Source organism: Amblyraja radiata, chromosome X (assembly GCF_010909765.2).
Source record: "Amblyraja radiata isolate CabotCenter1 chromosome X, sAmbRad1.1.pri, whole genome shotgun sequence".
In the NCBI taxonomy this organism is placed as follows: domain Eukaryota; kingdom Metazoa; phylum Chordata; class Chondrichthyes; order Rajiformes; family Rajidae; genus Amblyraja; species Amblyraja radiata.
This window is the reverse complement of record NC_045999.1, coordinates 15795522-15822866: the sequence shown is the minus strand read 5'-3', so window position 1 is coordinate 15822866 and position 27345 is coordinate 15795522. Positions and strand designations below refer to the sequence as shown.

The 27345-nt window shown below is 43.9% G+C and overlaps 1 protein-coding gene across 1 annotated transcript in view; it reads right to left on the bottom strand.

Moving 5' to 3' along the window:
• LOC116968193 (probable G-protein coupled receptor 139) overlaps positions 1–4740 on the bottom strand; it is a 72157-nt gene extending 67417 nt beyond the window's left edge. Inside the window, exon 1 of the mRNA XM_033014836.1 lies at positions 4518–4740. Coding sequence (XP_032870727.1) covers positions 4518–4740 — 223 coding nt within the window. The remainder of the gene's footprint in view (positions 1–4517) is intronic.
• Between the last annotated feature and the right edge of the window lie 22605 nt (positions 4741–27345).

Below are 27345 nucleotides of genomic sequence, written 5' to 3'. Positions count from 1 at the left end.
AGCAATTATTCAACATTGGTCACGAGATTGGAGATAATCAAAACTCATTGGTGAGTCCACAGCTGCCTCGGGAAGAACACCAAAGACACACTCGCGCGGTTCAAAGAAAAGGTGGAGTTATTTGATAATTTTATGGAAGATGCGAAGAGATGGTTAGCTGCAGTTGAACAAATTAACACGTGTTCTATAGCACGAGATGCTCCGCAACAAGGTGTCGAAATCGAACAAGAAATAACATCACTAGACAGTATCGCAAACGTCTCTACACGAAGATGAAAACATAAATCTGTTTCTTTAGCCAGTTCATCCACAAGGGTATCAGTTCAAGTGCAAGCCGAAGCTGACATAGCTGCTCTTTCGTTAAAAGTTAAAGCGATGGAGGCAATGCATGGCATTGAGGAACAAGAAATGCAGCTTAAGGGAGAGGCTGAAGAACAAGAAATGCGGATTAAGAGAGAGGCTAAAGAACAAGAAATGCGGATTAAGAGAGGCAGAATAACAAGAAATGCGGATTAAGCGAGATGCTGCGGAACGAAAAAGGCCGTTCAATGGACAAAAAGAACAGGTGGCTTTTTTTGACACTAAATTGGCTATTGTCAATAGTACAGCAGAGATACTGGAAAATCGAGGTTCGAGACGTGGCTCGAAAGTTTCACAGAGGAACAGTTCCTCAGTCCAAGAAGGAGCTATTGAGCTGGAGATAGCAGCAAGATAATATCCACATCCGGGGGCCACCAGATCTCGTGGCTTTGACCACCGACTGGATCAGTGGCGGGCCGACAAAGCTTTACCTCAACAGCAGGATGTTAGACCGGAACAATAAATGTATGGGCCTCCTGATAAGGCTCGTAACAAAATACCAATTCCGTATGCTTTTCAGAGGCCTGTATATCATCCGTCTGCACCAAGCCAAGGATCTCAAGGTGAATTCTGTGAATTGGTGAAGAATCAAACTGAAATCACCAAGCTCATAGCTCAATGAAATATCTTCCACCATACCACCAATAGAAATTCCTAGATATGATGGTGATCCTTTTCGGTATGAAGCTTTCATAAGGCGTTTCACGAAGGAATAGAAATGAAAACTACTGATGAAAATGTGGATGCCGCAGTCAGTCTGGGACTGCATTTCATCCTCCAGCACCTAGACCGCCAGGAGACCTATACAAGGATTTTGTTTGTTGATTTTACCTCTGCATTTAACACAATTGTGCCAGAGCTACTATACTGCAAACTTTGCACTGTGCATGAACCCCTCTGTCGGTGAATCGCCAGCTTCCTGATAGACAGGATGTGAGGCACGCTGGGAAAGCACATCTCGGACCTGCGGACCTTTAGAATAGGAGCACCGCAAGGCTGCGCGTTCTCCTCTCTCCTCTTCTCTCTCGACACCAATGACTGCACCTCCACAGACACCTTTGTCAAGCTTCTCAAGTTTGCGGATGACACAACCCTGATTGGACTGATCCAGTATGGGGAAGAATCTGCCTACAGAAAGGAAGAGACACGCTTGGCGTCCTGGTGCCATCGCAACAACCTGGAGCTCAATGCTTATCAGCCAGTGGAATTGATTGTAGTTTTTAGGAGAGCTCGCCCTCCCCTCACCCCACTTACAATTAACAACACCACAGTCACATCTGTGGAATCCTTTAAGTTCCTGGGAACCATCATCTCCAAGGATCTTAAATGGGGGGCCACCATCGACTTCACAGTCAAAAAAGGCACAACAGAGGATGTACTTCCTGCGGCAGGCGGACATGCTAACGTGTTCGTAGAAAGTTGACTAAATAGGCCTGGTGGCCATGTCTATCGAGAGGGAAAAAGGTTGCTTGAAGAACGTTACGAACAGAGGATTGCTAACGCATACATGAAGAGGGTCTATGCTTGGAAAGAGATCAAGTCAGTAGATGTGTACGCATTAAGTGAGTTTGCTATATTTCTTATAGGTTGTTGTAGCTCGCTGAGAAATCTCGACCACATGGAGGAAATATCGTTATTAGTAATACTAAATATTACTAGCTTTTGATTACTTCAGAAGGAAGCAGACGGTGATGGTGGAAGGTAGACAAAAGTTCTGGAGAAACTCAGCGGGTGCGGTAGCATCTATGGGCGGTGGCAAAGCGCTGAAACACCGTCACGGAGCTGGCGATGCCTTACCGGGTCGCCGTGCTGTAAGCTGTGGCGGGTGGCGCTGGATTTAAAACACCGCGGAGCCTGGGATCCGATATCGCCCGAGTCGGAGCTCTACAGAGACATTCCAAGCCGCTGAGGTGTGTTCACCCGACGCCGGTGTTCCATCTTCCTGGCAAGAGGGGCTGCCGTAGCAACGACTGCGGAGGCCACAATAGGCCCGACTATGGGTGAACTGGGGACGGGAGTGGACTTTGATTCCTTCCCCCACAGTGGGAACCATTGTGGGGGGATGTTTTTATGTTTATCGTTAAATTCTTTAATGGTGTGTCTTATCTTTATTCGTGTGCTGCAACGGCAAGTCAAATTTCACTGCACCAATTGGTGTATGTGATAATAAATGTCCTTTGTATACTTTGTATCCTTTGTATGGAGCCAAGGAAGTAGGCAACGCTTCGGGCCGAAACCCTTCTTCAGCCGACAGTATGTTTTTAAAGTATGTTTTAATATTTCTTGGTCTGTTTTATATGGGTGTTCGGGAGGGGTGGGGGGAGGGGGAATTGGGGGGAAACTTTTTTTCACTCACTTACCGCGATGGAGAGTCGATTTTTCGCCGCATCGCATCTCCGTCCCCCCTGTGGCGAAACAACGTGGTGGTGCGTTATTCCCTGCAGACCGGCCCGGAGTTTAGATCAACCCGACGCTAAGGCTCGGACATCGGACCGTCGGCAGCGACGACTGCGGAGATTTCAAAAGCCCGACCACGGGTGAACAAAGGAGGAAGATGATTGAACTTTATTAACTTATATCACAGTGAGGAATGCGGAATTCACTGAGGTGGATATTTATAGAAACATAGAAAATGGGTGCAGGAATAGGCCATTCGGCCCTTCGAGCCTGCACCGACATTCAATGTGATCATGGCTGATCATCCAACTCAGTATCCTGTACCTGCCTTCTCTCCATATCCATTGATCCCTTTGGCCACAAGGGCCACATCCAACTCCCTCTTAAATATAGCCAATGAACCGGCCTCAACTACCTTCTGTGGCAGAGAATTCCAGAGATTCACCACTCTCTTTGTGAAAAACAATTTTCTCATCTCGGTCCTAAACGATTTCCCTCTTATCCATAAACTGCGACCCCTTGTACTGGACTTCCCCAACATCGGGAACAATCTTCCTGCATCTAGCCTGTCCAACACCTTAAGAATTGTGTACGTTTCCATAAGAGTTAGATAATTAAATGTATGTTAAATGTTTTATTTATGTGGCTGTGTGTGTTGTTGTTTTATTCAATTAGTATGGCTGTATGGTAACTCAAAGTTCACGGTATCTTAATTGGTACATGTATCAATTAAATTGAATCTTGAATCTTAAATCTTAAATAATGATAGTTCCTTGAAAGCGGTGTTACATGTAGATAGGGTGGTCAAAGTATTTCAGCAAATTGGCCTTCATTATTCAACAGATGGGGCAAATTCGCAATTTTAATGGGAGCCGTACCTCGCTATCCTCTGTGATTCAGAATGACCAAGTGCTAATGAACCGGATGAAATCAATAATGTTATTGTTTTCTATATCTAGCAGTTTTATACTCCTTTGGCTCGCAGCCACGATTTATTTCGTATACGTAAACGATACTAATGTTGAATACTCCTTCAGAAAAGATAGGATATATGCTGCAGCTGCTGAACCCGTGTAAAAACACCTTTAGTTATGCAGTGGTTAAAAGAAAATATAGAACAGTGCTAAAGAACATATTACTGTACCCTTTTGCGGCCGTCGTCAAGTTAATTAAATATCTCAAGCAACAGATTGATGGTATAACTGAATTAACAGGAACATGCAACGGATTTGATCTCCACACCTGCGCTTTGTGACAAACACATGACCAATTTTCTGGCCACTAATGCGACATCAATTTTTGATTTGTCAGCGGCACGGCGGTGCATCGGAGGGTTGCTGCCTTACAGCGCTTGCAGCGCCGGATACTCTGGTGCCTTCCTGTCTACGGGCACTGTCTGTACGGAGTTTGTACTTTACCCCCGTGTGGGTTTTCCCGAGATCTTCGGTTTCCCCGCACACTCCAAAGACGTACAGGTTTGTAGTTAATTGGTTCGCTATAAATATAAATTGTTCCTAGTGTGTGTGGAATATAGTTAATGTTCGGACAGGCCTCGTTGAGTGAAGTGCCTTGGAGAGGTAAAGCGTGAGAATTTGGCTCAAGAGCCTTCGGCGAGGCGGCTGGGAAGAGAAGGATACATTTATTCAGTTGTGTGTTTAATTTAATTTGAATATTTATACTTATTGGCGTCATGGCAGGAATATTACTGCAGTGCGTTTCCTGCAGGATGTGCGAAGCCAGGGTGTCACTAACTTCTATACCTGTGAGAACTGTGTCCAGAAGTAACTCCTCAAGGACAGAGTTAGAGAACTGGAGCAGCAGGTGGAAGACCTGCGGTCCATCCGGGAAGACGAACGCATCCTGGACATGACCGGCGAACCGACGTGAGACAGAGCCAAAGTGCTGGGTGACTCCATTGTCAGAGGTGCGGACAGGAGATTCTGGGGCGACAAGCGAGACTCGAGGAAGGTGCGTTCCCTTCATGGTGCCAGGGTTCAAGATTGCTCAGACCGAATTAACAACATCCTCCTGAGGGAAGGTGAGCAGCCGGAAATAGTTGTGCATGTAGGCACAAATGACGTGGGTAAGAATAGGAAGGAGGTTCTGCAACGTGAGCATAGAGAACCAGGTAAGAGGCTGAAACCTGGGTTGTACCTGGGTTGTTTCCAGTACCTCGTGCCAATGATAGTAGGAACAGGAAGATAGGGGATCTCAATGGGAGGCTGAAGAGTTGGTTCAGGGGACAGGGATTTAGTTTTCTAGACCACTGGAATCTCTTCTGGGGAAGGGGTGACCTGCAACGTAATTGGAGGGGGACCGACACTCTGACAGGCAGGTTGCTTGTGCTACACGGATGGGTTTAAACTAAACAGTTGTAAAGTGAACAACGTGGAAGCGTAAGCGTGCATTGAACGGGAAAGACAGTGCATGAAAGATCACGTTTAACTAACAGGACAGGGGGATGGGAATCACAAGGAGGCAGAAGCACATACAAGGAGGACAGAAGCAAAACATAGAATGGAGATAAGAAAAACAAACCTGAAATGTTTAAGCGTTAATGCGAGGAGCATTTGTAATAAGGTGGATGAATTGAACAGTTAATAGTTAAGGAATATGATATAGTTGGGATTACAGAGACATGGCTCCAACGTGACCAAGGCTGGGAGTTAAACGTGCAGGGGTATTCGATGTTTAGGAAGGATAGACATAAAGGAAAGGGAGGTGTGGTGGCATTGCTGGTTAAAGCAACAACAAGGTGAGACATTAGCTTGGATGCTCTTTAATCGATATGGGCAGAATCGCGAAATAGCCAAGGGCATAAAACGCTTATTGGAGTTGTGTCTAGACCACCAAACAGCACTAGGGAGGTTAGGGATATCAACAAGTAGGTAATTAGGCATGCGTGTACAAAACGTGCAGCAGTTATCAAGCGTGACATTAATCAACGTAAAGGTTGGGCAAACCAAATTGGTAGCAGCGCTGAGGAGGAGGATTTCCTGCAATTTATACGGCATGGTTTTTTAAACCAATATCTAGAAGAAGATCTCTACTCGACGATCACTTTTATAAAATAGATTTTTTTAAAAGGCTGGAGTAACTCAGCGGGACAGGCGGTATCTCTGGGGAGAAGAATGGGTGACGTTACGGATCGAGACCATCCTTCAGACTGGTTTGAGTACTAGGAAAATGTTGTCTTCAATATGCCGGGAGCCTGTAATTTTTTAAAGAGAGGCATGCACTGCCTGCGCGATTTTGTTCATTATTATTTTTCGAAATGACCTGTAACGGTTATATTTCAGAATCGGTAATGTGTGTGCTACACGTGGAAAACGAGCAGAGCACAACTTCAATGAATCCTCTAACATCGCACGAAAAACTGTCAAAATAAATTCTCCTGGAACAATTAACGTTGGTAATTTTAACTTCGTTCTTCTACTGTTACCATCCTGGCAATCCTCATTCTCTCCCGGTTAAAGTGTGGTCTATCTCAATCCAAATATATCACATGCTATTGTTGTGTTTTCAAGACTCAAAGTTTGGGTAAGATGACACAGACACGGAGAATTCTTCAAGAAGACGAAAAGTCTTTATTTGCACAGATTTGGCTTGGAACATTCAGAGCCACCACGGCCTTGCCATTCTCCAAATGTTCTCCGATTCATAATTTCAGACAGCGTTTTATTACAGTTTCAGTCCTTATCTTTGGCTGCTTAGCATGCAAGTTTTTCTAACTTTAATCTCTCACTGTCCTTGCCCTTTACCTCTAATTTCTGAGCCTACCGTGATGTTCTTAGCTAAAGCAAAATAAACTAAGCAATAGCTTGTTTTTGTGCCTTGACGTCTGATCACATAAACATAGCTGACATCTGCGAGCTTTACTAAATGTTTTAAACATATTGGTAAAATTAAGAAATAACGTGTTTCTTCTATATACATTCTATATAACTGCTATATAATTCATTCTCTGAGACTTTACCAAGTCTCAAAAGACAAAGAAAACTACACACACATCACCCGTCAAATCACCTAAAATGCAGGCTCGTTTAATTAATTTTACGTAATGCTGTGCAGTGTTCTTTCTCTGCCTCCTTGAGAAACTAGGCCAAAATCACACCCCATTACGTGAGGCAGGAAAAAAGACCCAGCTTCTCTTACAGGCTACATTTAACAACACCACAGTCACCGAGGTCCACTTTCCTTTAGGGCCGGATTCGTCTGCACCCGTAATCATTGATAGTTGTTTCACAGTATATTTCACCAGGATGGACTTAATACAGGGGAAAACACAGCACAACATTATTGCCACTGCAAGTAGTACGACCCCAATGGTCAGACCTATTTGAATCAGCCATTCTCCCCAACCCCCCAACATGCTCTCCATCCACCCAAACAATTGAACAAGTTAGGGCTTTATTCTTTCGAGCGCAGAAGGTTAAGGGGGGACTTGATAGAGGTCTTTAAAATGATGAGGGGGATAGACAGAGTTGACGTGGATAAGCTTTTCCCACTGAGAGTAGGGAAGATTCAAACAAGGGGACATGACTTGAGAATTAAGGGACATACGTTTAGGGGTAACATGAGGGGGAACTTCTTTACTCAGAGAGTGGTCGCTGTGTGTAATGAGCTTCCAGTGAAGTTGGTTGAGGCAAGTGCGTTTTTATCATTTAAAAATAAATTGGATAGTTATATGGACGGGAAAGGAATGGAGGGTTATGGTCTGAACGCAGGTATATGGGACTTGGGGAGAATACGTGTTCGGCACGGAGTAGAAGGGTTGAGATGGCCTGTTTCCGTGCTGTAATTGTTATATGGTTATATGGTTATGTCCAAACCCTGCGTTTCGTTTAACCTCACTCCTTAGTTTTTTAACGTGTCCATGGCTTTAGTGAAAGACCCCTTCGGGCTAGTATTATTACGTATGAAGGTGAAACATTGTTCCCCAAACAAGACACACATACCCGTTATTCTGACGTTATTTACACTAATTACATAGTCACCAATGTCTCAAAAAAAAACTCACATTATCTTAACCATATAACAATGACAGCAATGAAACAGGCCACCTTGGCCCTTCTAGTCCTTGCCGAACACTTACTCTCACCTAGTTCCTTCTACCTGCACTCAGACCATAACCCTCCATTCCTTTCCCGTCCATATACCAATCCAATTTATTTTTAAATGATAAAATCGAACCTACCTCCACCACTTCCACTGGAAGCTCATTCCACACAGCTGCCACTCTCTCAGTAAAGACGTTCCCCTTCATGTTACCCCTAAACTTCTGTCTCTAAATTCTCACATCATGTCCTCTTGTTTCAACGGAAAAACCTATCTATCCCTCTCATCATTTTAAAGACCTCTATCAATCCCCCCCCTTAACCTTCTACCTCTCCAAAGAATAAAGACCTAAATTGTTCTACCTTTCTCTGTATCTTAGTTGCTGAAACCCAAGCAACATTCTAGTTAATCTCCTCTGTACTCTCTCTATTCTGCTGACATCCTTCCTATAATTTGCCTACCAAAATTGTACACCGTACTCCACAATTGGCCTCACCAATGCCTTGTACTGTTTTAACATTACATCCCAACTTCTATGCACAATGCTCTGATTTATAAAGGCCAACACATCCAAAGCTTTCTTTACCACCCTATCTACATGAGATTCCACCTTCAGGGAACTACAGTATGCACAGTTATTCCTAGATCCCTCTGTTCACCTTCATTCCTCAATTCACAATCATTTACCATGTACGTCCAATTTTGATTTGTCCTTCCAAGATGTTTCATCTCACACTTATCAACATTAAACCCATCTGTCATCTTTCAGCCCACTCTTCCAAATGACCTAAATCTCTCTGTAGACTTTGAAAATCTACTTCATTATTCACAACACCACCTATCTTAGTATCATCTGCATACTTATTAATCCAATTTACCACACCATCATCCAGATTATTGATGTACATGACAAACAACAGTGGACGCAACACATATCCCTGAGGTATCCCTCTGTCACTGACGTCCAACCTGACAAACAGCCATCCACCATTACTCTCTGACATCTCCCATACATCCACTGTTTAATCCATCTTGCTACTCCTCACTGAACCTTCTTAACCAACCTTACATGTGGAACCTTGTCAAATGCCTTACTGGTTCATCTAGACAACATCCACCACTTTACCCTCATCAATTTCCCTAATAACCTCTTCAAATAATTCAAGATTACTCAAACATGACCTTCCAATCACAAATCCATGCACATTCTTCCTAATCCTACGTTATTTATCCAAATCACTATATTTATTATCTTTAAGTATCCTTTCCATTAATTTGCCCACCACTGATGTCAAACAACGTTCTTGTTAAAACTCTACTCTTTTCTCACTTCTTTGTCCTCCTGTTCACTCACCTCAGGGCTATTATCTATTCGTACCTGCGGGACAGCCCTATTGTAATGATTGAAATGGTACCAGGTATATCAACCTTCTACCTGAACATCGGTGCGTGGTTCGGAAAGCTCATACATACACCTTGTCTCCAGGTTTAAAGGGTCCTTCCTCCTGGTCCACCTCCAACAGCTGTTACTTTACCTGTTCATAAATAGACTTGTATATCATAATTAACTGTTGCATATACTTCTTAAATTCTATCTCCAATTGTTCCAAAATTGGTCCCTTGTAGGGACCTCTCCATTGTGCCACCTACATAGGCCGGCCAATAAACATCTCATGTGGTGTTATGTGGGTTATTCGGTTAGTTTGCATGAAACATCTCTTCAGTGCCAATGGCAGGGCATCGATCCAATTCAACTTTGTAATTACACAAATCTTATTTATATTAACCTTCAGTGTTCCATTTATTCTTTCCACCATGCCCGTGACTGCAGGTGTTACATACCCGAATCTGTGTTTTACTCTAAGGCCTGAATCGCCAACTTGACTACTCCCTAAATGAAACAATCCGTTGTCAAAGCTGATTTATGTAGGTCTACCAAACCTCTTAATTACCTTATTCATCATAGACGACACTACAGGCTTCGTACCTAAATCTATTCAAACTTACCCTGGACGTAACAACAACTTATCATCCTACAGATGCTGTTCTGGCTGCTTCGTCTGCACTTTAATTTCCCTTCTTATGTGCTTGGCATTTAATGACAGCTAGTGACCCGGACTTCAATATTGCTCTTATCAGGTCTAACTTTACAGCTAACTTTTCATGTGGTCTCCGTTGCTTTTCTCAAAGCCTTTCTATTTCCCTACAGCTCTAAACATATGACAAACCCCATAAACATATGCGTAGTCGGTATAAACTTCATCTTTCTCAATTTTCCTCATGTCACACGCTACTATTAAAGCTTTAATTCCTGCAAACTGTGCTAAGCAATATTACAGGCCTCCAATTTAATTACCTTAAAGTCTAATTCATCATTATACACCATTTCAAACCCTACATACTTGCTATTATGATCCATTTAACAATAAACATTCACAAACAAAACTTTTTTGGCTCCATCATTCAAAAGCTCTAACTGTAAAACCTTCTTTAGGCTTGTTTGTCCTTCTTCCTTCATTATCTTTCTTAATTACGTCACAATTTCAACATAGTTTCCAATCTAGTCTGATCTATATGCTGCCTTTCCCAAGGTCATCATCCTCTGTCCTACATTCTGAAATGTTTAAACTTACAATGTCTCACTCTCTCACATTGCTTCTCACTTGTGGAACAAACCAACAAATAATCCACATCCACATCATCAAATACTTTCTGAGGGTACACCTTCCAACTCTTCCTTTATCATCTGATTAAAACATAGGGCTAGTATTCAAAACCTTTCCTCATCCTAGCCTTTCTTGACATCTTCCTTTAAATCCCTCCCTCCCTTGGGGACCCCAGTCCTGCTAGGGCTTATATCCAGATTAATTTCACTCCTGATAGGACATTTTGAGGAAACGGTCCCCAAAATACATTTTATATTGGCATGTAATTCTCTTGCCCCTGCTTGGTTTTGTCATATGACTCACTTTGTGTCAGTGCATCACTTATTTCAGTCTTTTCAACCAGTCCCGTTGCTATTGACAACATTATCTTTCTTTTTTCACGCTCTTTCTTTTTAAGCTCTTCCTGCTGGTTTGCAAGTATTTTTCCTATCTTTGCGATATTTCTCGACCGCAGAGACCAACTGACCGCTGAATCGGGGGTGGGAAATAAATGACAATCCCACCACCTCCTCCAATCTAGGCTTGACTTTAGGAGGAATGACATCCACCGCAGTGGTTCATAATATAATGTTCATTAACTGGTTGCCTTCTATTTCTTGTTCATTTTCAACTCTCCACCTTTTCGGTTGGTTTTCCAGATAGGCTGCTGGATCATTTGCCTCTCGTAGTGGATCTCACCTTTATTCCTTGGGGTTCACCTTAAGTGGCTAACATTGTCTGAGGGCCTGCCATACCCTCTGCCTGACTGTGTCAAACAGCATGCCATTGTTTATTACATTGTTCACTGCATTTTTATACCAGCCATCTTCAGTAGTTCTGTTAGTGTAGTGGTTCCTATCACTTTCACCAACAGTGCCTTCAAATCTCCCATAGCCAATAATCGTCCCACGTTCTCCTCCTTCAAAGCCCTAATCCATTTCCTCTCCCATCAGGGATATAGGTTTAGCCCTCTCAGTTTATGGGTGCCCCAAAGGATAATCTGTGTCTGTCCTGCTCTTTTCTTTTTAAAGCAGTCTCATCAATGTATCCCTATGCTTCCCACTTTAATGCTTTCTGGTATGCCTTCCTTCTTATTCCAAACTCAATTTATTGCTTCTCAAATATTATAGCCTCCTTGCAAATTCATTCACCTTTCTTTTTAAATCTTCCACTGACTCCTCCTGCTTTATTACTTTCACACCTGTCGTTTCCTACTTCTGTTATCTCTTAACTGCCTCTCTCTCCTTTCTTTCTAAACTGCCAAAGTGTATCTAATTCCTTTCCTTACCGCTTTTCCCACTTTTCCAACTTATCTGTGGCCATATCATTCATAATTAACACTTTCATCTTGTCACACATTTACCTTAAAATTGCCTCCCTTAGGTCACGTTCTCAAATCTCAGCAAATTCTTCGAATCTCAGCAAACAATCATGATGCTTCTCCAACCAGAATGTTTATCATAGAACATCAAACCATAAAAGCTGGTCATGTTTCAGCAATTAACTTATTTCCAATTATTTCAATCCATTCTCACCACTATTTTAAATGTCCAATTCCTAGCACTAGTAACAATTTTCCAAATTAACTTTACTGAAAAGAAATCTAAAATAAACTTCAGAAAAAAACAAGCAACCTACATTTTCCAACTTCCCCTTTTAGGTTTCGAGGATACAAAGAGTTAATCGTTATCTTACAGCTGTTCGTAACCTCCCCCTCCCCCCCATTGCTTCCAATTTATTTAAAGGAACATGCACCTACCCACAGTGGACATTTTTGATTCTGCTGTGGGCGGACGTTATTGTTGAACTCTATAATGTGTTGTGTCCATTTTCTATATTTATTTTTTTAACCTTTTTCTCTGGTTGGTATGGAAACTTATTATCTATTTTATGTAAAACAGTTTGGTGTCAATGCGAGTTGACTTAAAACGTGCAATATAAATAAAGCTTACTTACTTACCCTTACAATGTGGTCTACAAATACAATAAACAAAATAATTATCACATATATAAACTTCCTCATTCATTCAAAACCGGTTTTTACACACAAATCACATTCGTTCCATTCTTACTTCAAAGAAATTATTCCATTTTCTACACGTATTAAAATTTCAAAATTAACATTTATATAATTCTTATCTCCCTCCCAAGCCAAAGTAGGATGATACAATTCCCCGACAGTCAGGTTCCCGAGCGCTGTGATTGGACATTGATTCAGATCGTGACCAGTCAGACTCACCGTCACTCAAATTCTAACCACACCCCACTAAGATCACAACCAATCAAAATCCTAGTCACTCAACATCTGACCACACGCCACTCCTATTAATTTCCAGACAAAGGAAACACATTTTTTTCTGATCCCTCAGCTGAATGAATGCTGCAAGCTTATCTCCACAAACAGTTATGACACTCAGTCCTTAAACCATACACAATTATTATTGCTATTCTACTTTCTGCTATTCAACAATATTTTATTACAGTGTACACTATTTTCTTACCCACTTACCTTAAATTTGTATTTTGCCCGTATGACCCCTGGTCACCCAAGGCGTTGTCCACACAATACTTTATTCTGCCCGTACAAACCCCTGACCTCTCAGGGTGGTGTCCACAGAATACTTGCCTCGTCCGTGCAAACCCCTGACCTCTCAGGGCGGTATCTACGAGGTCTTAATACCTGCCTCGCCCGTGCAAACCCCTGACCTCTCAGGGCGGTAACCACGAGGTCTTAATACCTGCCTCGCCCGTGCAAACCCCTGACCTCTCAGGCCGGTAACCACGAGGTCTTAATACTTGCCTCGCCCGTGTAAACCCCTAACCTCTCAGGGCGGTAACCACGAGGTCTTAATACACTCTTAATACTATCACATTACTTTCTTATCACAACTATTATTAATCACCACACACAGCGCGGCCTTCTTGGACAACCCACCCGGTCCTCCTTTTTAGAACAATTTGGTGCCAGATTCTTGCGTCGGTGAGACATTCTAACTACCTAGGCACTTCTGTGCCCCAATGGCTTATCATGAACAACAGGTTATTAGTCCAAATGAAGCGGAAAACCGCATAGTTTTTAGGTGGCCATCTTTGCCTTCTTGTCCGAATGGTATGGTAGCTTTCATAGCAAAAGGTTTTGAGTATAGGAGCAGAGGGGTTCTACTGCAGTTGTACAGGGTCTTGGTGAGACCACACCTGGAGTATTGCGTACAGTTTTGGTCTCCAAATCTGAGGAAGGACATTATTGCCATAGAGGGAGTGCAGAGAAGGTTCACCAGACTGATTCATGGGATGTCAGGACTTTCATATGAAGAAAGACTGGATAGACTTGGCTTGTACTCGCTAGAATTTAGGAGATTGAGGGGCGATCTTGTAGAAACTTACAACATTCTTAAGAGGTTCTTAAGAGATTAGATGCCGAAAGATTGTTCCCGATGTTGGGGAAGTCCAGGACAAGGGGTCACAGTTTAAGGATAGAGGGGAAATCCTTTAAGACCGAGATGCGAAACACATTTTTCACACAGAGAGTGGTGAATCTCAGGAACTCTCTGCCAGAGAATGTAGTTGAGGCCAGTTCATTGGCTATATTTAAGAGGTAGTTAGACGTGGCCCTTGCGGCTAGAGGGATCAGGGGGTATGGAGAGAAGGCAGGTACTGGATACTGAGTTGGATGATCAGCCATGATCATATTGAATGGCGGTGCAGGCTCGAAGGGCCGAATGGCCTACTCCTGCGCCTATTTTCTATGTATCTATGTACCTATGTAAAAGGTAGACGTCAGGATACGGTAAACATAGTTTATAACGCATTGCCGTGGTACATATTCAGAAATATTTTAGAAAAACTTTACATTTAACAGGCATTTAGATTGTTCTGCCAGATTTAATCGCCAACACATGTCGGCGAGATGGTATTTCAATGTTCATGATCTACTTGTAGACTGTGAAGGCTGAGCAGCGGAGATTATTCCTGCGTTGAAGTTGTTTGGATCAATGAGTACCATAGTACGGCTTGCACGAAATAACACATCTATTGGGAAAAGGAGATTCACTACACCGAATTACTTAGAATAATACGTTAATTTCACTCATGATAGTGTCCTTCACCCTGATGTGCCGGAGATGCCGTATCTCTAAGTTATTGTGTTGAGGTGGCGCATCGTTCACAAGCACCCGATCAGACATACAGCAACTTATAACAACAGCCATGCTGGAAATATTTCACCCAGTTACATCTCTATATTTTGTGCGTAAATTTGCACTTTTTCAAAATTATAAATTAGAACGCAGAGCTCTCCTTGCAGCAGGTTCTGTACAGAAGGACCTTTCAAGGGGGTTGTACCTCGAACTGTTGTTGTTGCCTCGGACCTTACGTTTATCGTTTCTGAGTCGCTTCGCCTCGCAAGGCAGCCTCTGAACGCACGCATTTAGGGCTTTGCGAAAGGCAAACCATCAGAAGGAGATTGCTAACACGTCAGTCAGCACAGAGAGTGGGGGATGTACATGCGATGGAGACCGCTACATATCAATTGAAATGTTGTCCCGATTTGGCTGACTTGCCCTTCCCGGCTTTTGAAGTACCTATCTATCTTCTGTGAGTTAATTCCCAAACCATCAAATATTCGCATTTTTATGTTGATAGTAGAGGAGGTGGAGGTATCCAGAGAACCGGCCTCCACCCTCTGAGGCAAAGACTTCCACAGACTCACAACTCTCTGTGAGAAAAAGTGTTTCATCGCCTCCGTTCAAAGTGGCTTACCCCTTATTCTTAAACTGTGGCCGCTGGTTCAACACTCCCCCAACATCGGGATCATGTTTCCTGCCTGTAGCGTGTCCAAACCCTTAATAATCTTATATGTTTCAATAATATAACCTGTCATCCTTCTAAACTGCAGAGTGTACAAGCCCAGCCGCTCCATCTCTCAGCATATGACAGTCTCGCCATCCCGGGAATTAACCTTGTACACCGACACTGCTCTCCCTCAATCGCAAGAATATCCTTCCTCAGATTAGGGGACCAAAACTGCACACAATATTCCAGTTGAGGTGTCACTAGGGCCCTATACAACTGTAGGAGGACCTCTTTGCTCCAATACGCAACTCCTCATGTTATAAAGGCCAACATGCCATTCGCTTTCTTCACTGCCTGCTGTACCTGCATGCTTACTTTCATTGTTAAGAAGGGACTGCAGATGCTGGAAAGTCGAAGGTATACAAAAATGCTGGAGAAACTCAGCCGGTGCGGCAGCATCTATGGAGCGAAGTAAATAGGAAATGTTTGGGGCCGAAACACTTCTTCAGACGACTGATGAACAAGGACCCTGTTATATGCATGACCTGCAGGAATGACATTGCATCCTGGTTAATATAACAATGACCTAATATGAATCTGAGAGAGTTTAAGAAATGTTCAAATACTTCATACCGTATTTTGGTTCAACGAACAAAGAAGCCGCCTCGACAATATGTTGCATGGAATATTCACTCATTCATTTGAAAGCCATAGTATATTTATAAAAACGTTATATTTTTCAAGGAAGAATAGAACAAAGAGGTTTTCATTGGGGCTGCACGGTGGCGCTGCGTTAGAGCTACTGCCTTACAACGCCAGAAACACGGGTTTCTGTTTCCGGGTTCTTGTCTGTATCGCGTTTAGACACTCTCCGCGTGACCTGCGTGCGTGTACTCCGAGATTGTCGGTTTCCCCCCACATTCCAAAGACGTACATGTTTGTAGGTTAACTTGATGTAAGTTATAATGTAAAAATGATCCCTGGTGTGTGGACGATAGTGTTATTGTGTGGGATCGCTGGTCGGCGCCGACTCGGCGGGCGGAAGTGACTGTTTCCGCGCTGTTTCTCAAACAAAACTAAAGTATGAAGTATTTTGAACAGTGGGATATTATTTCGATATCTTTTTGTAGGTGATCAACAGATCTTATGGATTGAAAAACGTAAACCTGAAAATATGTAGTCCTCTTTCTCGCTTGCTGCATCTCTCAGCCGTTCCCTCTTTCCTCTGGCTAGAATGCCTGTCTTTATGGGGAGTAAGTTGACAAGGTTCGGATAGCCAAACCGCTTTCAGCTAATTAGATTCTGTTGTCAGCTATGATGCTGTCGGATCGCAACTCCTGGCCTGTCAGCCAGTGATAGCGATCCGAGCCCCCAAGGGTGGTATACTTACCTCCAGGTATCCCCGGCGAGGGACCCCGCTCCGGATGTAAGTGCCCGCCCCGCCCGCGGTAGAAGTAGGCCGCGGACCGGCGGTTGGACCTCTTCTCCTCCGGGTCCCCAACGAGGGATCCCAGGCTCCGGACACCGCGCCAGCTGGAGCTTCGCAGACCGCGTCTTCAGGCTCCCCTCTGGCGACCACCGCCGTAGGCTCGCCCGCTGCTCGACGAAAGAGTCCTCGCTGCGCCCGCAGCTGAAGCACCGTGCGCGTCTCCGGGAAAGGCCGCACCGATCCTCGATGTTAGACCACGGGGGAGGCGACATAGAAAAAGTCGCCTTTCCATGGAGGAGGCGCCAAAGCGGTTTCCCCTTTACCCCTGAAGGACACATAGAGAATTGCGGTGTTAACGTCTTGCTGGCTGATCTAGTGGCTGATCTAATTGGATAAATTGACAGGTGGAGATAAATATGAGGAGGGGTACGATCGAAAACAATGAATGGTACATGGCATGACACAGGTATAATCTCCATACAGACAGCACCCGTTGTCGTGATCGAACTCTGGCCCTGCAAGCGCTCGAAGGCAGCAACACGACTGCTGCGCGACCGGTGTTGTCTTCTTTACATAGGAAACATAAATTATATGTTATTTGCAGAATTGTGGGGAAAGCTGGAACTGCAGTTTCATTGTCATTCAATTCCCGTATTGAAGCCACTCCGGTGTCTGTTCAGTTGGACGCAGGCACTGATCCTAATGCCATTTTCAGAAAAAACCCGTTATTCTTCACAAGACGTAACGCTCATGACATTGACGATCCCTGAGGAATTCCACCGTGATGTTAGAACAAATTAGGCAATGCAGTAAGCAATTTTCTTTTTATCTCTCTTTATGTTCATTCTCACTACATACATTGCATGGCTTTCCAAATATTGCCGGCGTTCTCCTTCAATTTATATTTTATTTTATAGTAGACATCTCGGCATCGACCAATCATTGCTTTCGATCGGACCCCTCCTCTTATTTATCTCCACCTGCCAATTTCTCCAATTAGATCAGCCGTTAATAGCAAGACTTTAACGCCGCAATTCTCTGATACCACCACTATGTATATCGGCGAGGCGGCCCTGCTCCTCACCTTATCATAAACCCTATGTGTTTAATAGATTAGGTACACAAAATTGCTGGGGAAACTCAGCGGGTGCAGCAGCATCTAGGGAGCGAAGGAAATAGGCGACGTTTCGGGCCGAAACCCTTCTTCAGACTGATTTTCCTGGTGGCTGCGCGACTCGTTGTAGCGGCTCCTACAGCCTGTCTGTCTTTTTTTATTTTTGTCTAGTTAAATGTAGTGTTTGTGTTTTTTTTAAGCTTGGTTTTAAATGTGTATATGTGGGGGGCGGGGGGGGGGGAAGGGGAAACCGTTTAAAATCTCTTCCCTGTACGGGAGACCCGACCTTTTCCCTGTCGGGTCTCCGTTGTCGTTGGGGCCTAGCACCGTGGAGCGGCCTCCAGCCTGAACGACCCGGGGGCTCGGGAGACTGCGGAGCTGTGGAGCTGCGGACTACTCACCATCGTGGGGCTGGCCGGCCTCGGAACGTGGGGAGCGGTGGTGACTCGCTGCTGCGACTCGACTCCTGGGGCTCGGAGGCTCCAGCAACGCAGCCGCAGGTCCGGTGGACTGAGACATCGGGAGCTCGCGGGTCCGGGGGGAGAGCGAGACCGCTTCCCGGAGCTCCCGCAACGCGACTTCTCCAGCCCGTGTCGCGGGGTTGGAACGACCTGGAGCGGGGAAGTACATCACCCGGCACGGCTTCATGGCCGTGGGACTCACCAGCGCACGCTGGGGCTCCGACCTTGTACTTTCAGACCGGGAGCGGGGCCGTAAATCGCCCCGCACGGCCTAAAATGGCCGTGGGACTTATCATCACCCGCCTGGGGCTTTGATATCGGGAGAGACATGGAGAGCAGGGGAGAGAAAAGACTTTTGCCTTCCATCACAGTGGGTTCACTGTGATGGATGTTTGTGTGAACTTAATTGTGTGTATGTCTGTAGGACATTGTCTTTGTTTGTATGGCTGTGGAAACAAAATTTCGTTTGAGTCTCACTGGGGCTCAAATGACAATAAATTGTATATTGTATTGTATGTCTGAAGAAGGGGTTCGGCCCGAAACGTCGCCTATTTCCTTCGCTCCATAGATGCTGCTGCACCCGCTGAGTTTCCCCAGCAATTTTGTGTACCTTCGATATTCCAGCATCTGCAGTTCCCTTTTGAACACGTGTTTAATAGATTCATTGCTCAACATTCTAAGAACCTTGAAATATGTACATATTCGAATGAGAATACATTGACCTTCTCTGGTGCACTCACAATAAATATTGCGTGAGATGAGTATTGGTAAAACTCCCCCTTGTCTTTCATGAACACGCACTCTCATTTATAGATGAAAGAGTGCCACTTACTCACCCCCCCTCCCCCATATACACACACGTGTACATATGTTAAGCTGATGTGACTGATATATCTGCTAAAATAAGCAAACATTTGCTGAACTATTTATTTAAAGTTAAACGAAAGGCGATATGGTGCTTATGATTTGTTTTATCCCTTTCAGGATAACAATATGTTGCAGGCGTTTATGTAAACATGACGAACGCTGATATGTTAAGGAAAGGACATTCAGGTGTGTGCTAATTACTCCTTAAATGTATATAAAAGCGAATGTGTATCCTGAGTTTATCAAACCGTGTACTCTACTTGAATAATTTACAAAGAAAAACAAGTGGCCTTCTAATAATTGTCTTCAGTTCTTCTCTGAATTTGCTTTGGGAGGCAGCATAAATGAAGGTGTTTGTGCAAGTATTTAAAAATCTTAACTGGAATCCAGTTTCTTCCGCAATGCTAAATGGGTCACTATAATCAGATTTCATCAGTTCGTTATCGGTAAAATATAGAGAAATGAAGCAAGAAAAATTTACCATCCACAATAAAAGGAAACTGCCAGATATAGCGAGTAGTAAAATTATTGATTTTCTTCGATTTTCAATTTCTTGATCCATCTGGCTCTTCTCGCTTTCCTTTCTCCGGAGTTTGCTTCTGACTCTGTTCGCCCGTATAATGTGACTTATAGTTAAGGCGTTGAACAGAGGTATCAACACAAATGGCAGAAACGGGGTTAAGATGGTATCCATCCATAAAAATGCTGCCCAGATAGATAAAGTGTAGAAGTTTGATTTCACATTACAGAACCATGGCACCTGGTCAATTATATCGCGAGGTTCAAATAAGAAGTAGATTGGTATATTTTCTATAATGCAGAATATACAAACAATTGTGATAACCTTTGATGCAATTTTTACAGTGCAAAATTTCATTCGTAACGAGTGGCAACAAACCGCAACAGATCGATCAAAGGTAAAGGCCACAGTTAGCCAGACGGAGCAGTCAATAGCAATATAAATCAGAGTCAGATGAATGCGGCAGATGGGAGTGTAATGGAGAAATGACCGTGGAAGAAACGCGTCATTAATCTGATAAAACATCGCACCAACTATCAAATGCAGTAGATTACTTGCCGCCATACATACCAGATATCTGGTAATGCATCTGGAGAGTCCGCACCTTCCTCTGGACAAGATGAATATTGTCAACGAATTAGCTAGAAACAATAAAGGGAATTGTATTAAGATGTATCATCCTTCGGGAATAGTCGAAGTTATATTACATTTCTTTCAGAGGTTGTTTGTTTAATTATGCACGTTTTACTTTAAACCATGGACTTAATTATAACCTGAATATGTTTCTTATGACCCACTTTATTAAGATCTGGACGAGATGAGGTTATTTCAGGAAGCAGTGCAATCAGGCATTCGGTTTTATTTTGTTTCATATTTCCGGTCAACAATCTTTGCACTTCCCACCTGGAGAAAATTATTTGTGGTTTTGCGATTCAGCAGTGAGCATGATTGGATAAGCGGCAGGCTTGCTTTTCTGTTGTTTTCCGTGATGGGATATTTACGATTTACGATTTTTAAATTATGGATTTCAGAAAATATTATACTATATTTTACATTTACCAGCAGTTAAATGTTATTATTTTCCAGTCATCATGCCTAAACGACCCTCGGTTTGTTTCGTTATTATTACAAAAAGTAGCAATCACATAAGTAATCAGTTATACCAGGCAAAAGCCTAATGGAGAACACGTCCTTATGTTGGCATTTGAACATTTCTGCAAGCATAATCGATAACAGTATTGAGAAGCTTGTTGACTTCATGTAAAGTTACATAACTTACCAGGATCGTTTTGTACGCCGTCGTCGAAACCATCAGCCAACGGATGCTGTTTTTGCAGAACCCGCAAATCTCGTATCGGAGAATTAAAATTGTATTTTGAATGATCGTGGAAAATACCAGTTGTCAATGTTGTTTCGTTGCATATTTCCTATTCCTCGTTCTTGTCTAGACTAAATCAGCACCAATTTGCAATTCTGGCACTAATAATTCAATAAATGTGTGCATTAGTAATGTATTTATTATGTACCTTTTATACTCAAGTAGGAAATACAAGTCAGGGCCAAAATCGATAGGTTACTCATTTTGGACGAATAAGATAGAATGCATTTGCAGTTTAAACAAAATGCTTCACTAATTGGGAAGGTGTAATCCCACGGCCATTGTGAGGAAGGTAAAGCATGTGAGAGAGAAAACTAAAGGGGGCGATTAGAAGCCCACAAGGGTCTTTAAAATGTCATTGGCGGAATGGATTCATTACATCCCAAAGTATTCTCTAGGTCCGTTAATCACAAGCAGGTCAACCGCGAGAATGTAGAACGCAAAAGGATAAAGGATGATATACATGATTGAAGTTAGAGGATGTGGGTGAAGTGCTAAACGGGTAGCTTTCATCTGCACTGACAGAGAAGAAGGGCTTGGAGGACAGTAAGATTACTGTGGAAAACTATATAAACAAGCTAGAACAGTTTGCGATTTAGAAGGAGATTGTGCTGAGGCCCCTGAAGAGCATTAACATGGTTATTTCCCCAAGGCCAAAGATCTATTACAATTTGTTGATGGAGGCAAGAGACGAGAATGTGGGAGCCTTGACGATGATATTTGTTTCTTTTCTAGCCACATGCGAGGAGCACAGAAACGTGGACAATGTTGTTCCTTTGTTTTTGGGAAGGGTTTTGGAGAGGGTCCAGGGAGCAAGATTCCGTGGTAATGGAACTATCGGAGAAAATTATTCGAGACAGGATTAGCTCGCATTTGGAAGCTCGCATTAAGAGAGGCATAGGTTTAAGGGTTGAATGGTTCAATTGTACCGAGGTACAGTGACATTTGATTTACCATACAGTCACACCAAAAAAGCAACAAGATACAAAATCTACACAAAGATTAAACATAAACAGCCACCACAGCGGCGTGTGAGAATCCCCAGGGCACACAGCAAAAGCGGAGACCCACAGCCATCAGTTCAATGTCCGGGCGGCACACACACTCCTTCACCGTAAGTGACCAGAGTTGTACCGACCGCTCCCAACTCTCTCTGCAGTCCCTGTGCACCCGAACAGTCAGAAAGCCGTCCACACTCGAGAGTAGACTCCGGATGACTTAATGGCGCGATGTGCCCGCAAACACCGAGATCACTGCACTCACAGTACTATCTCAGAGTCACCAAAATCAGGCAGCACGTCCATCTTATTTTTCGGCGACTTCACATTCCCCACTGCAATTGAAGTCAAATAATTCCTTCCTTTTCCCCCGCGGTCGGGCGATCGAAACATCCGCATTCGGGTCGATCGAGACTCCCACGACCGGGGCGGTTGGAGCACCCGCAGTCGATCCCAAACAAAGGGACCGCCCGCTCCACGATGTTAAGGCCGCAGTGCGGACGGAAACACGATACGGAAAAGTCGCATCTCCGTCCAGAGAAGAGAAAAAATAAGTACTCCTCCTCACCCCCCCCCCCCCCCATAATACAAAAACTAAAGATCCACAAAAAAATACAATTAAAATAAACTGAAAACAACATTATGAGGGAACGCGACAGGCTGGTGGCGAGGCTGCCACTTACGATGCTACCCGGCAATCGGCGCCACCGGTCGCATAGATAATCAGAATGTTTTATCACGCTGCAAAATTGGAGGGCGTAGCAATAATGTGAGAGGGAGAAGATTAAGTGGGATCTGCGGCTACGTTATTTTTTACGTTGAGAGTGGTGGGGGTCTGGACGGCATCGGCCTCGGTTGTTGCGGAGGCAGGTACCGTAGTGGTGATTCAGACGCTGATAGATCGGCATATGGAAGTGCAAAGAATAGTCGGATGTGTTCTGTGTATAGGCAGATGAGACCTGTTTAACTTGGCAACGTGTATTGTCCTAACATTGTGGGCATGACGGCTCATTCCTGTGCTGTACTGTTTTATGTTCAATTTTCTCGCACCTGGAACTTCTCTCCACGTAACTTCGGCGCTGTGGTCACGTTGTATAACGAATAAAATTCATCCCTTTTTGAGTGAAGAAATCTCCACTTTAAGCTTAATTATAAGCTTTATCTGTATCTAGTTCAGCTGTCTATGGGGTTATTTCCTTATGTTCACCCCAGTTGACGTTTCTCGCATGATACAAAAGCCAAGCATATTTAGGTAACGCATTCTCTCAGTGTATCAGGAATTTAAAGTGGTTCGGTTAGAATGATACTGAGTTTTTCGGAAGGAACTGCAGATGCTGGAAAATCGAAGGTACACAAAAATACTGGAGCATCTCAGCGGGTGCAGCAGCATCTCTGGAGCGAAGGAAATAGGCAACGTTTCGGGCCGAAACCCTTCTTTAGACCAGTGTTAGTAGCAACGTTTGGCAATTGAAAATGGAATGGAAGGTCATTTAACGTTTTCTGTGCCAAAAAACTTAATGCGTGATCAAAAGCGGACCATGGAAAACAGAAAATATTGTCATATTTATCGCCACGAGCTTGATTGTCTACAAAATAAAATATCCTACTATTACATTATCACAGACAGGTCGGTTTCTAATTATCGAAACAGTTTGGGAATACATGCAGCCCAGAGTACAAATATACATTTGGGAAGATTCTGCAAGGATTCATTTACACAAATGAGGCTGGATTGCTCAACCACATGGAATATAGCCCAGCTACAACATTCGTATCAATTGCAGAGTTCCCGGGAAAAAAATTCAGATTGGCTGTTTGTTTGTTTGTGTAAGGGCCGTTATTCTATGACCAGTTTCATAGACGTCTGATAAGTATCAGATCTATTCGCAGCCAATGTCGGCATATTTAAATAATATATGTCAACATCAATCAATCAATCAGTTTTATTCGTCACATTGCACATAAAGTGCAAGTGAAATGAATTTGTCGGCAGCGGTACAATAATAAAGAACACACAAACACAATAAAAATGTTACACAAACATCCACCACAGCATTCATCACTGTGGTGGAAGGCACAGAAATTGGCCAGTCCTCCTCCATTTTCTCCCGTGGTCGGGACCTCCACCTTCCACAGCCGTCGCTGCGGGCGTCCAGATGATAAAAGACAAGGTAAAAGTTATGTTAGTCCAGGATCGGCTCTTCCGCACCAGAGACCGCGGCTTCAGGCTGGTGTAGGCCGCTGGCCGGCGGTCGAAGATTTAAAATTCGCGCCGCAGCCAGAAGCACCGCAGACTGCAGGACCGGCGGTCGAAGCTCCCCTCCAGGGATGATGGTAAATTCACGCCATGCCCGCGGTATAAGTTGACCGCGGGCCGGCATTCGGGGCTTCTTCTTCCCCCCGGGTCCCCCACGAGGGATCCCGGGCTGCAGACGCCGCGCCAGCTGGAGCTCTGCAGACCGCGGCTTCAGGCTGCCGGCTGCCGCGGGCCAGCGAAACGGAGCGCTTCCCTCCAGCGAGCCCCAACGAGGGCTCGCCCGCTCCACGCCGAGCCCGCACTGCCCCCGCCGCTGAAGCCCCGGGCGCGTCCCTGGGAAAGGCCGCGACAATCCTTGCTGTTAGGCCACGGGGGAGGCGACCTGGAAATAGTCGCCTCTCCGTGGAGGAGGCGACCGAAGCGGTTTCCCCCTTACCCCCCCCCCCCCCCCATACACACACACACCACCCCCCACACGAAACACACCGAGAAACATCAAAACATACTGTAAAACAAGCTAAAAAAACAAAAACAAGTAGCGCCCCCACCGACCATATGTATAGGAAAGAACTGCAGATGCTGATTGAAATCAAAGGTAGACACAAAATGCTGGATACCTCAGCGGGACATGCAGCATCTCTCCCTCTCTCTCTCTCGAGAGAGAGAGAGAGAGAAGGAATGGGTGACGTATCGGGTCGAGGCCCTTCTTCAGAGTCTCCACCCGAAACATCACCCATTCATTCTCTCCATATAAAAAAAATTGTTCGGCGCGGACTTGTAGGGCCGAGATGGCCTGTTTCCGTGCTGTAATTGTTATATGGTTATATGGTTATATAGATATGTATGCCGGCGAACGTATAACGAGTTATTAAGCGTACATCTAATAATATCATGCAAATGGCTTACCAGGAACACCAATTATCACAAGAATTGGATAGTAAATGCGTTCTACGAGTAACTTGACCGCTAATCCCATCGTTAAAGGGAAGCGACGTTTCCAGTTAGTTGAAGAAACTCCTTCTTGCTTCTTGCTTACCTGTTATTTATATCTGAGATAAATCCCGAGGGTATAGCGAGCCTTGCAAAATAATCGGAATGTTCCACTCCCTTTATCACACAATAAAGGCGATTTTTGTTTATTGCCACTGTTTACGACAATTGTGATGCACTGTCATGAACATTTAAGCACGCATGCTCAGCAAATATACTGCATGATAAAAGGCTGTCAATGCGTTTTATGGGAGACGTGCGCTCGTGTCGATGAGCATGAGTTTGTATGTGGGTGTGCAGGGAATGGAGAAATATAGCAGTTGGCATTAGTTTACTTTGGCATCATCTTCGGCATGAGCCTCTTCTCCTCCACCAGTGGAAACATCCTCTTCATATCCACGCTATCCAGGCCTTTCACTATTCGGCAAGTTTCAATGAGGGCCTCCCTCATCTTTCCAATCTCCAGTTAGCAGTGGCCCAGTGCCGACAGATGCTTGTCATATGTTAACCCACTAATTCCTGGATCAAATTTCATAAACGTCCTCTGGACCCTCTCCAGTACAAATGCGGCGTAACCAGCGCCTTATAAAGCCTCAGCATTACACTCCTGTTATTTTATTCCATTCCTCTTGAAATAAATGCGAGCATAGCATTTGCTTTCCTTACTACTGATTCGACTTGCAAATTCACATTTTGGGAATCATGCACCATCACTCCCAAGTCCCTTCGCACCTCCGATTTCTTGACCCTCTTCCCATTTTGAAAATAGTCAACGCCTTTACCAAAATGTATGACTGCACACGTTGCTATGTATTCCATCAGGCATTTCTCTGCCCACTCTCCCAACCCGTCTAAGTCCTTCTGCATCCTCTTTGTGTAATTTCGCATTATATGCATACTTGTCATAAAACCTTCAATCCCCGCAACAACATTATCCTTTATTCAGTTTGTTCCCGTGTAATAGACGTATCCTCCTTTGGTTAACGTCCACCTAGTCCCAGGTTAATCTGTTTCGGGCATCTTCGTTCTGTGGCAAGTGGACTATATGATCTCACTGCATATTTCACTTTCTCATATGTACCACATCTAAATCATCGGGACAGAATTAGGCAATTATATAGAGATGGACGTTGCTTACTCCATACATGGATCTAATCTTCCATAAGGTCCTGGAGGCCTCATGACTTAGATTTGAATCACGAATTAGGGCGCCACGGTGGTGCAGCGGTAAGGTTGCTTCCTTACAGAAACAGAGACGCGGGTTCGATCCCGACTACGCCAGCTGCCTGTACGGCCGATGTTCGTTCTTCCCGTAACCTGCGTGGGTTCTCTCTGGGATGTCCAGTTTCCTCCCATATTCCAAAGATTTACAGGTTTGTAGGTTAATTGGGATGGTATAAATGTATAATGTAAAATTGTACCTTGTGTGTGCAGGATAGTGTTAATGTGCGGGGATCACCGGTCGGCACCGGCTCGGTAGGCCGAAATGCTAGTTTCCGCGCTGTATCTCTAAACTAGGCTAAATGAAATGAATAAATATTGGCTTAGTAAGTTAGTTATAGGCAACCTCAGTCCTATGTAGTTATTTCTTGATTACTACGGGTGTCAGGGTTAAGGGAAGGAGGCGGGAGAATGATGTTAGGAAGGAGAGATAGAACAAATGACGGAAAGATATGCAAATAAATAACGAGGAAGGGAACAGACCATTGTCAGCTGTGGCTTCGGTGAATGCGAATTCAGTAATGACATTGCACTTTTCTCTCAGATTTATTGTAAGGCCCGACATTTCATTTGAGGCATCATGAACTTTCAAGTAACACGTTGTCTGACAGTATTATCTGAAAGAGTAGATACATTGATCTCATAATCGTATATCGATCGTCTTGGGTGGGGATGTGACGAGATATTGCTTGTTTTCAACGGACATTTAAAACATGACTTTACAAATTACAAATATCTCGGTTCTACGTGAGCAATTTGGTGGCGTCTGCAATAGATTCCAATATATTACATTTATTTGTTATTTGTTCCAATTCAAAGTCAATCATAACTATTCATCTACTATAATATTAGTGATGAC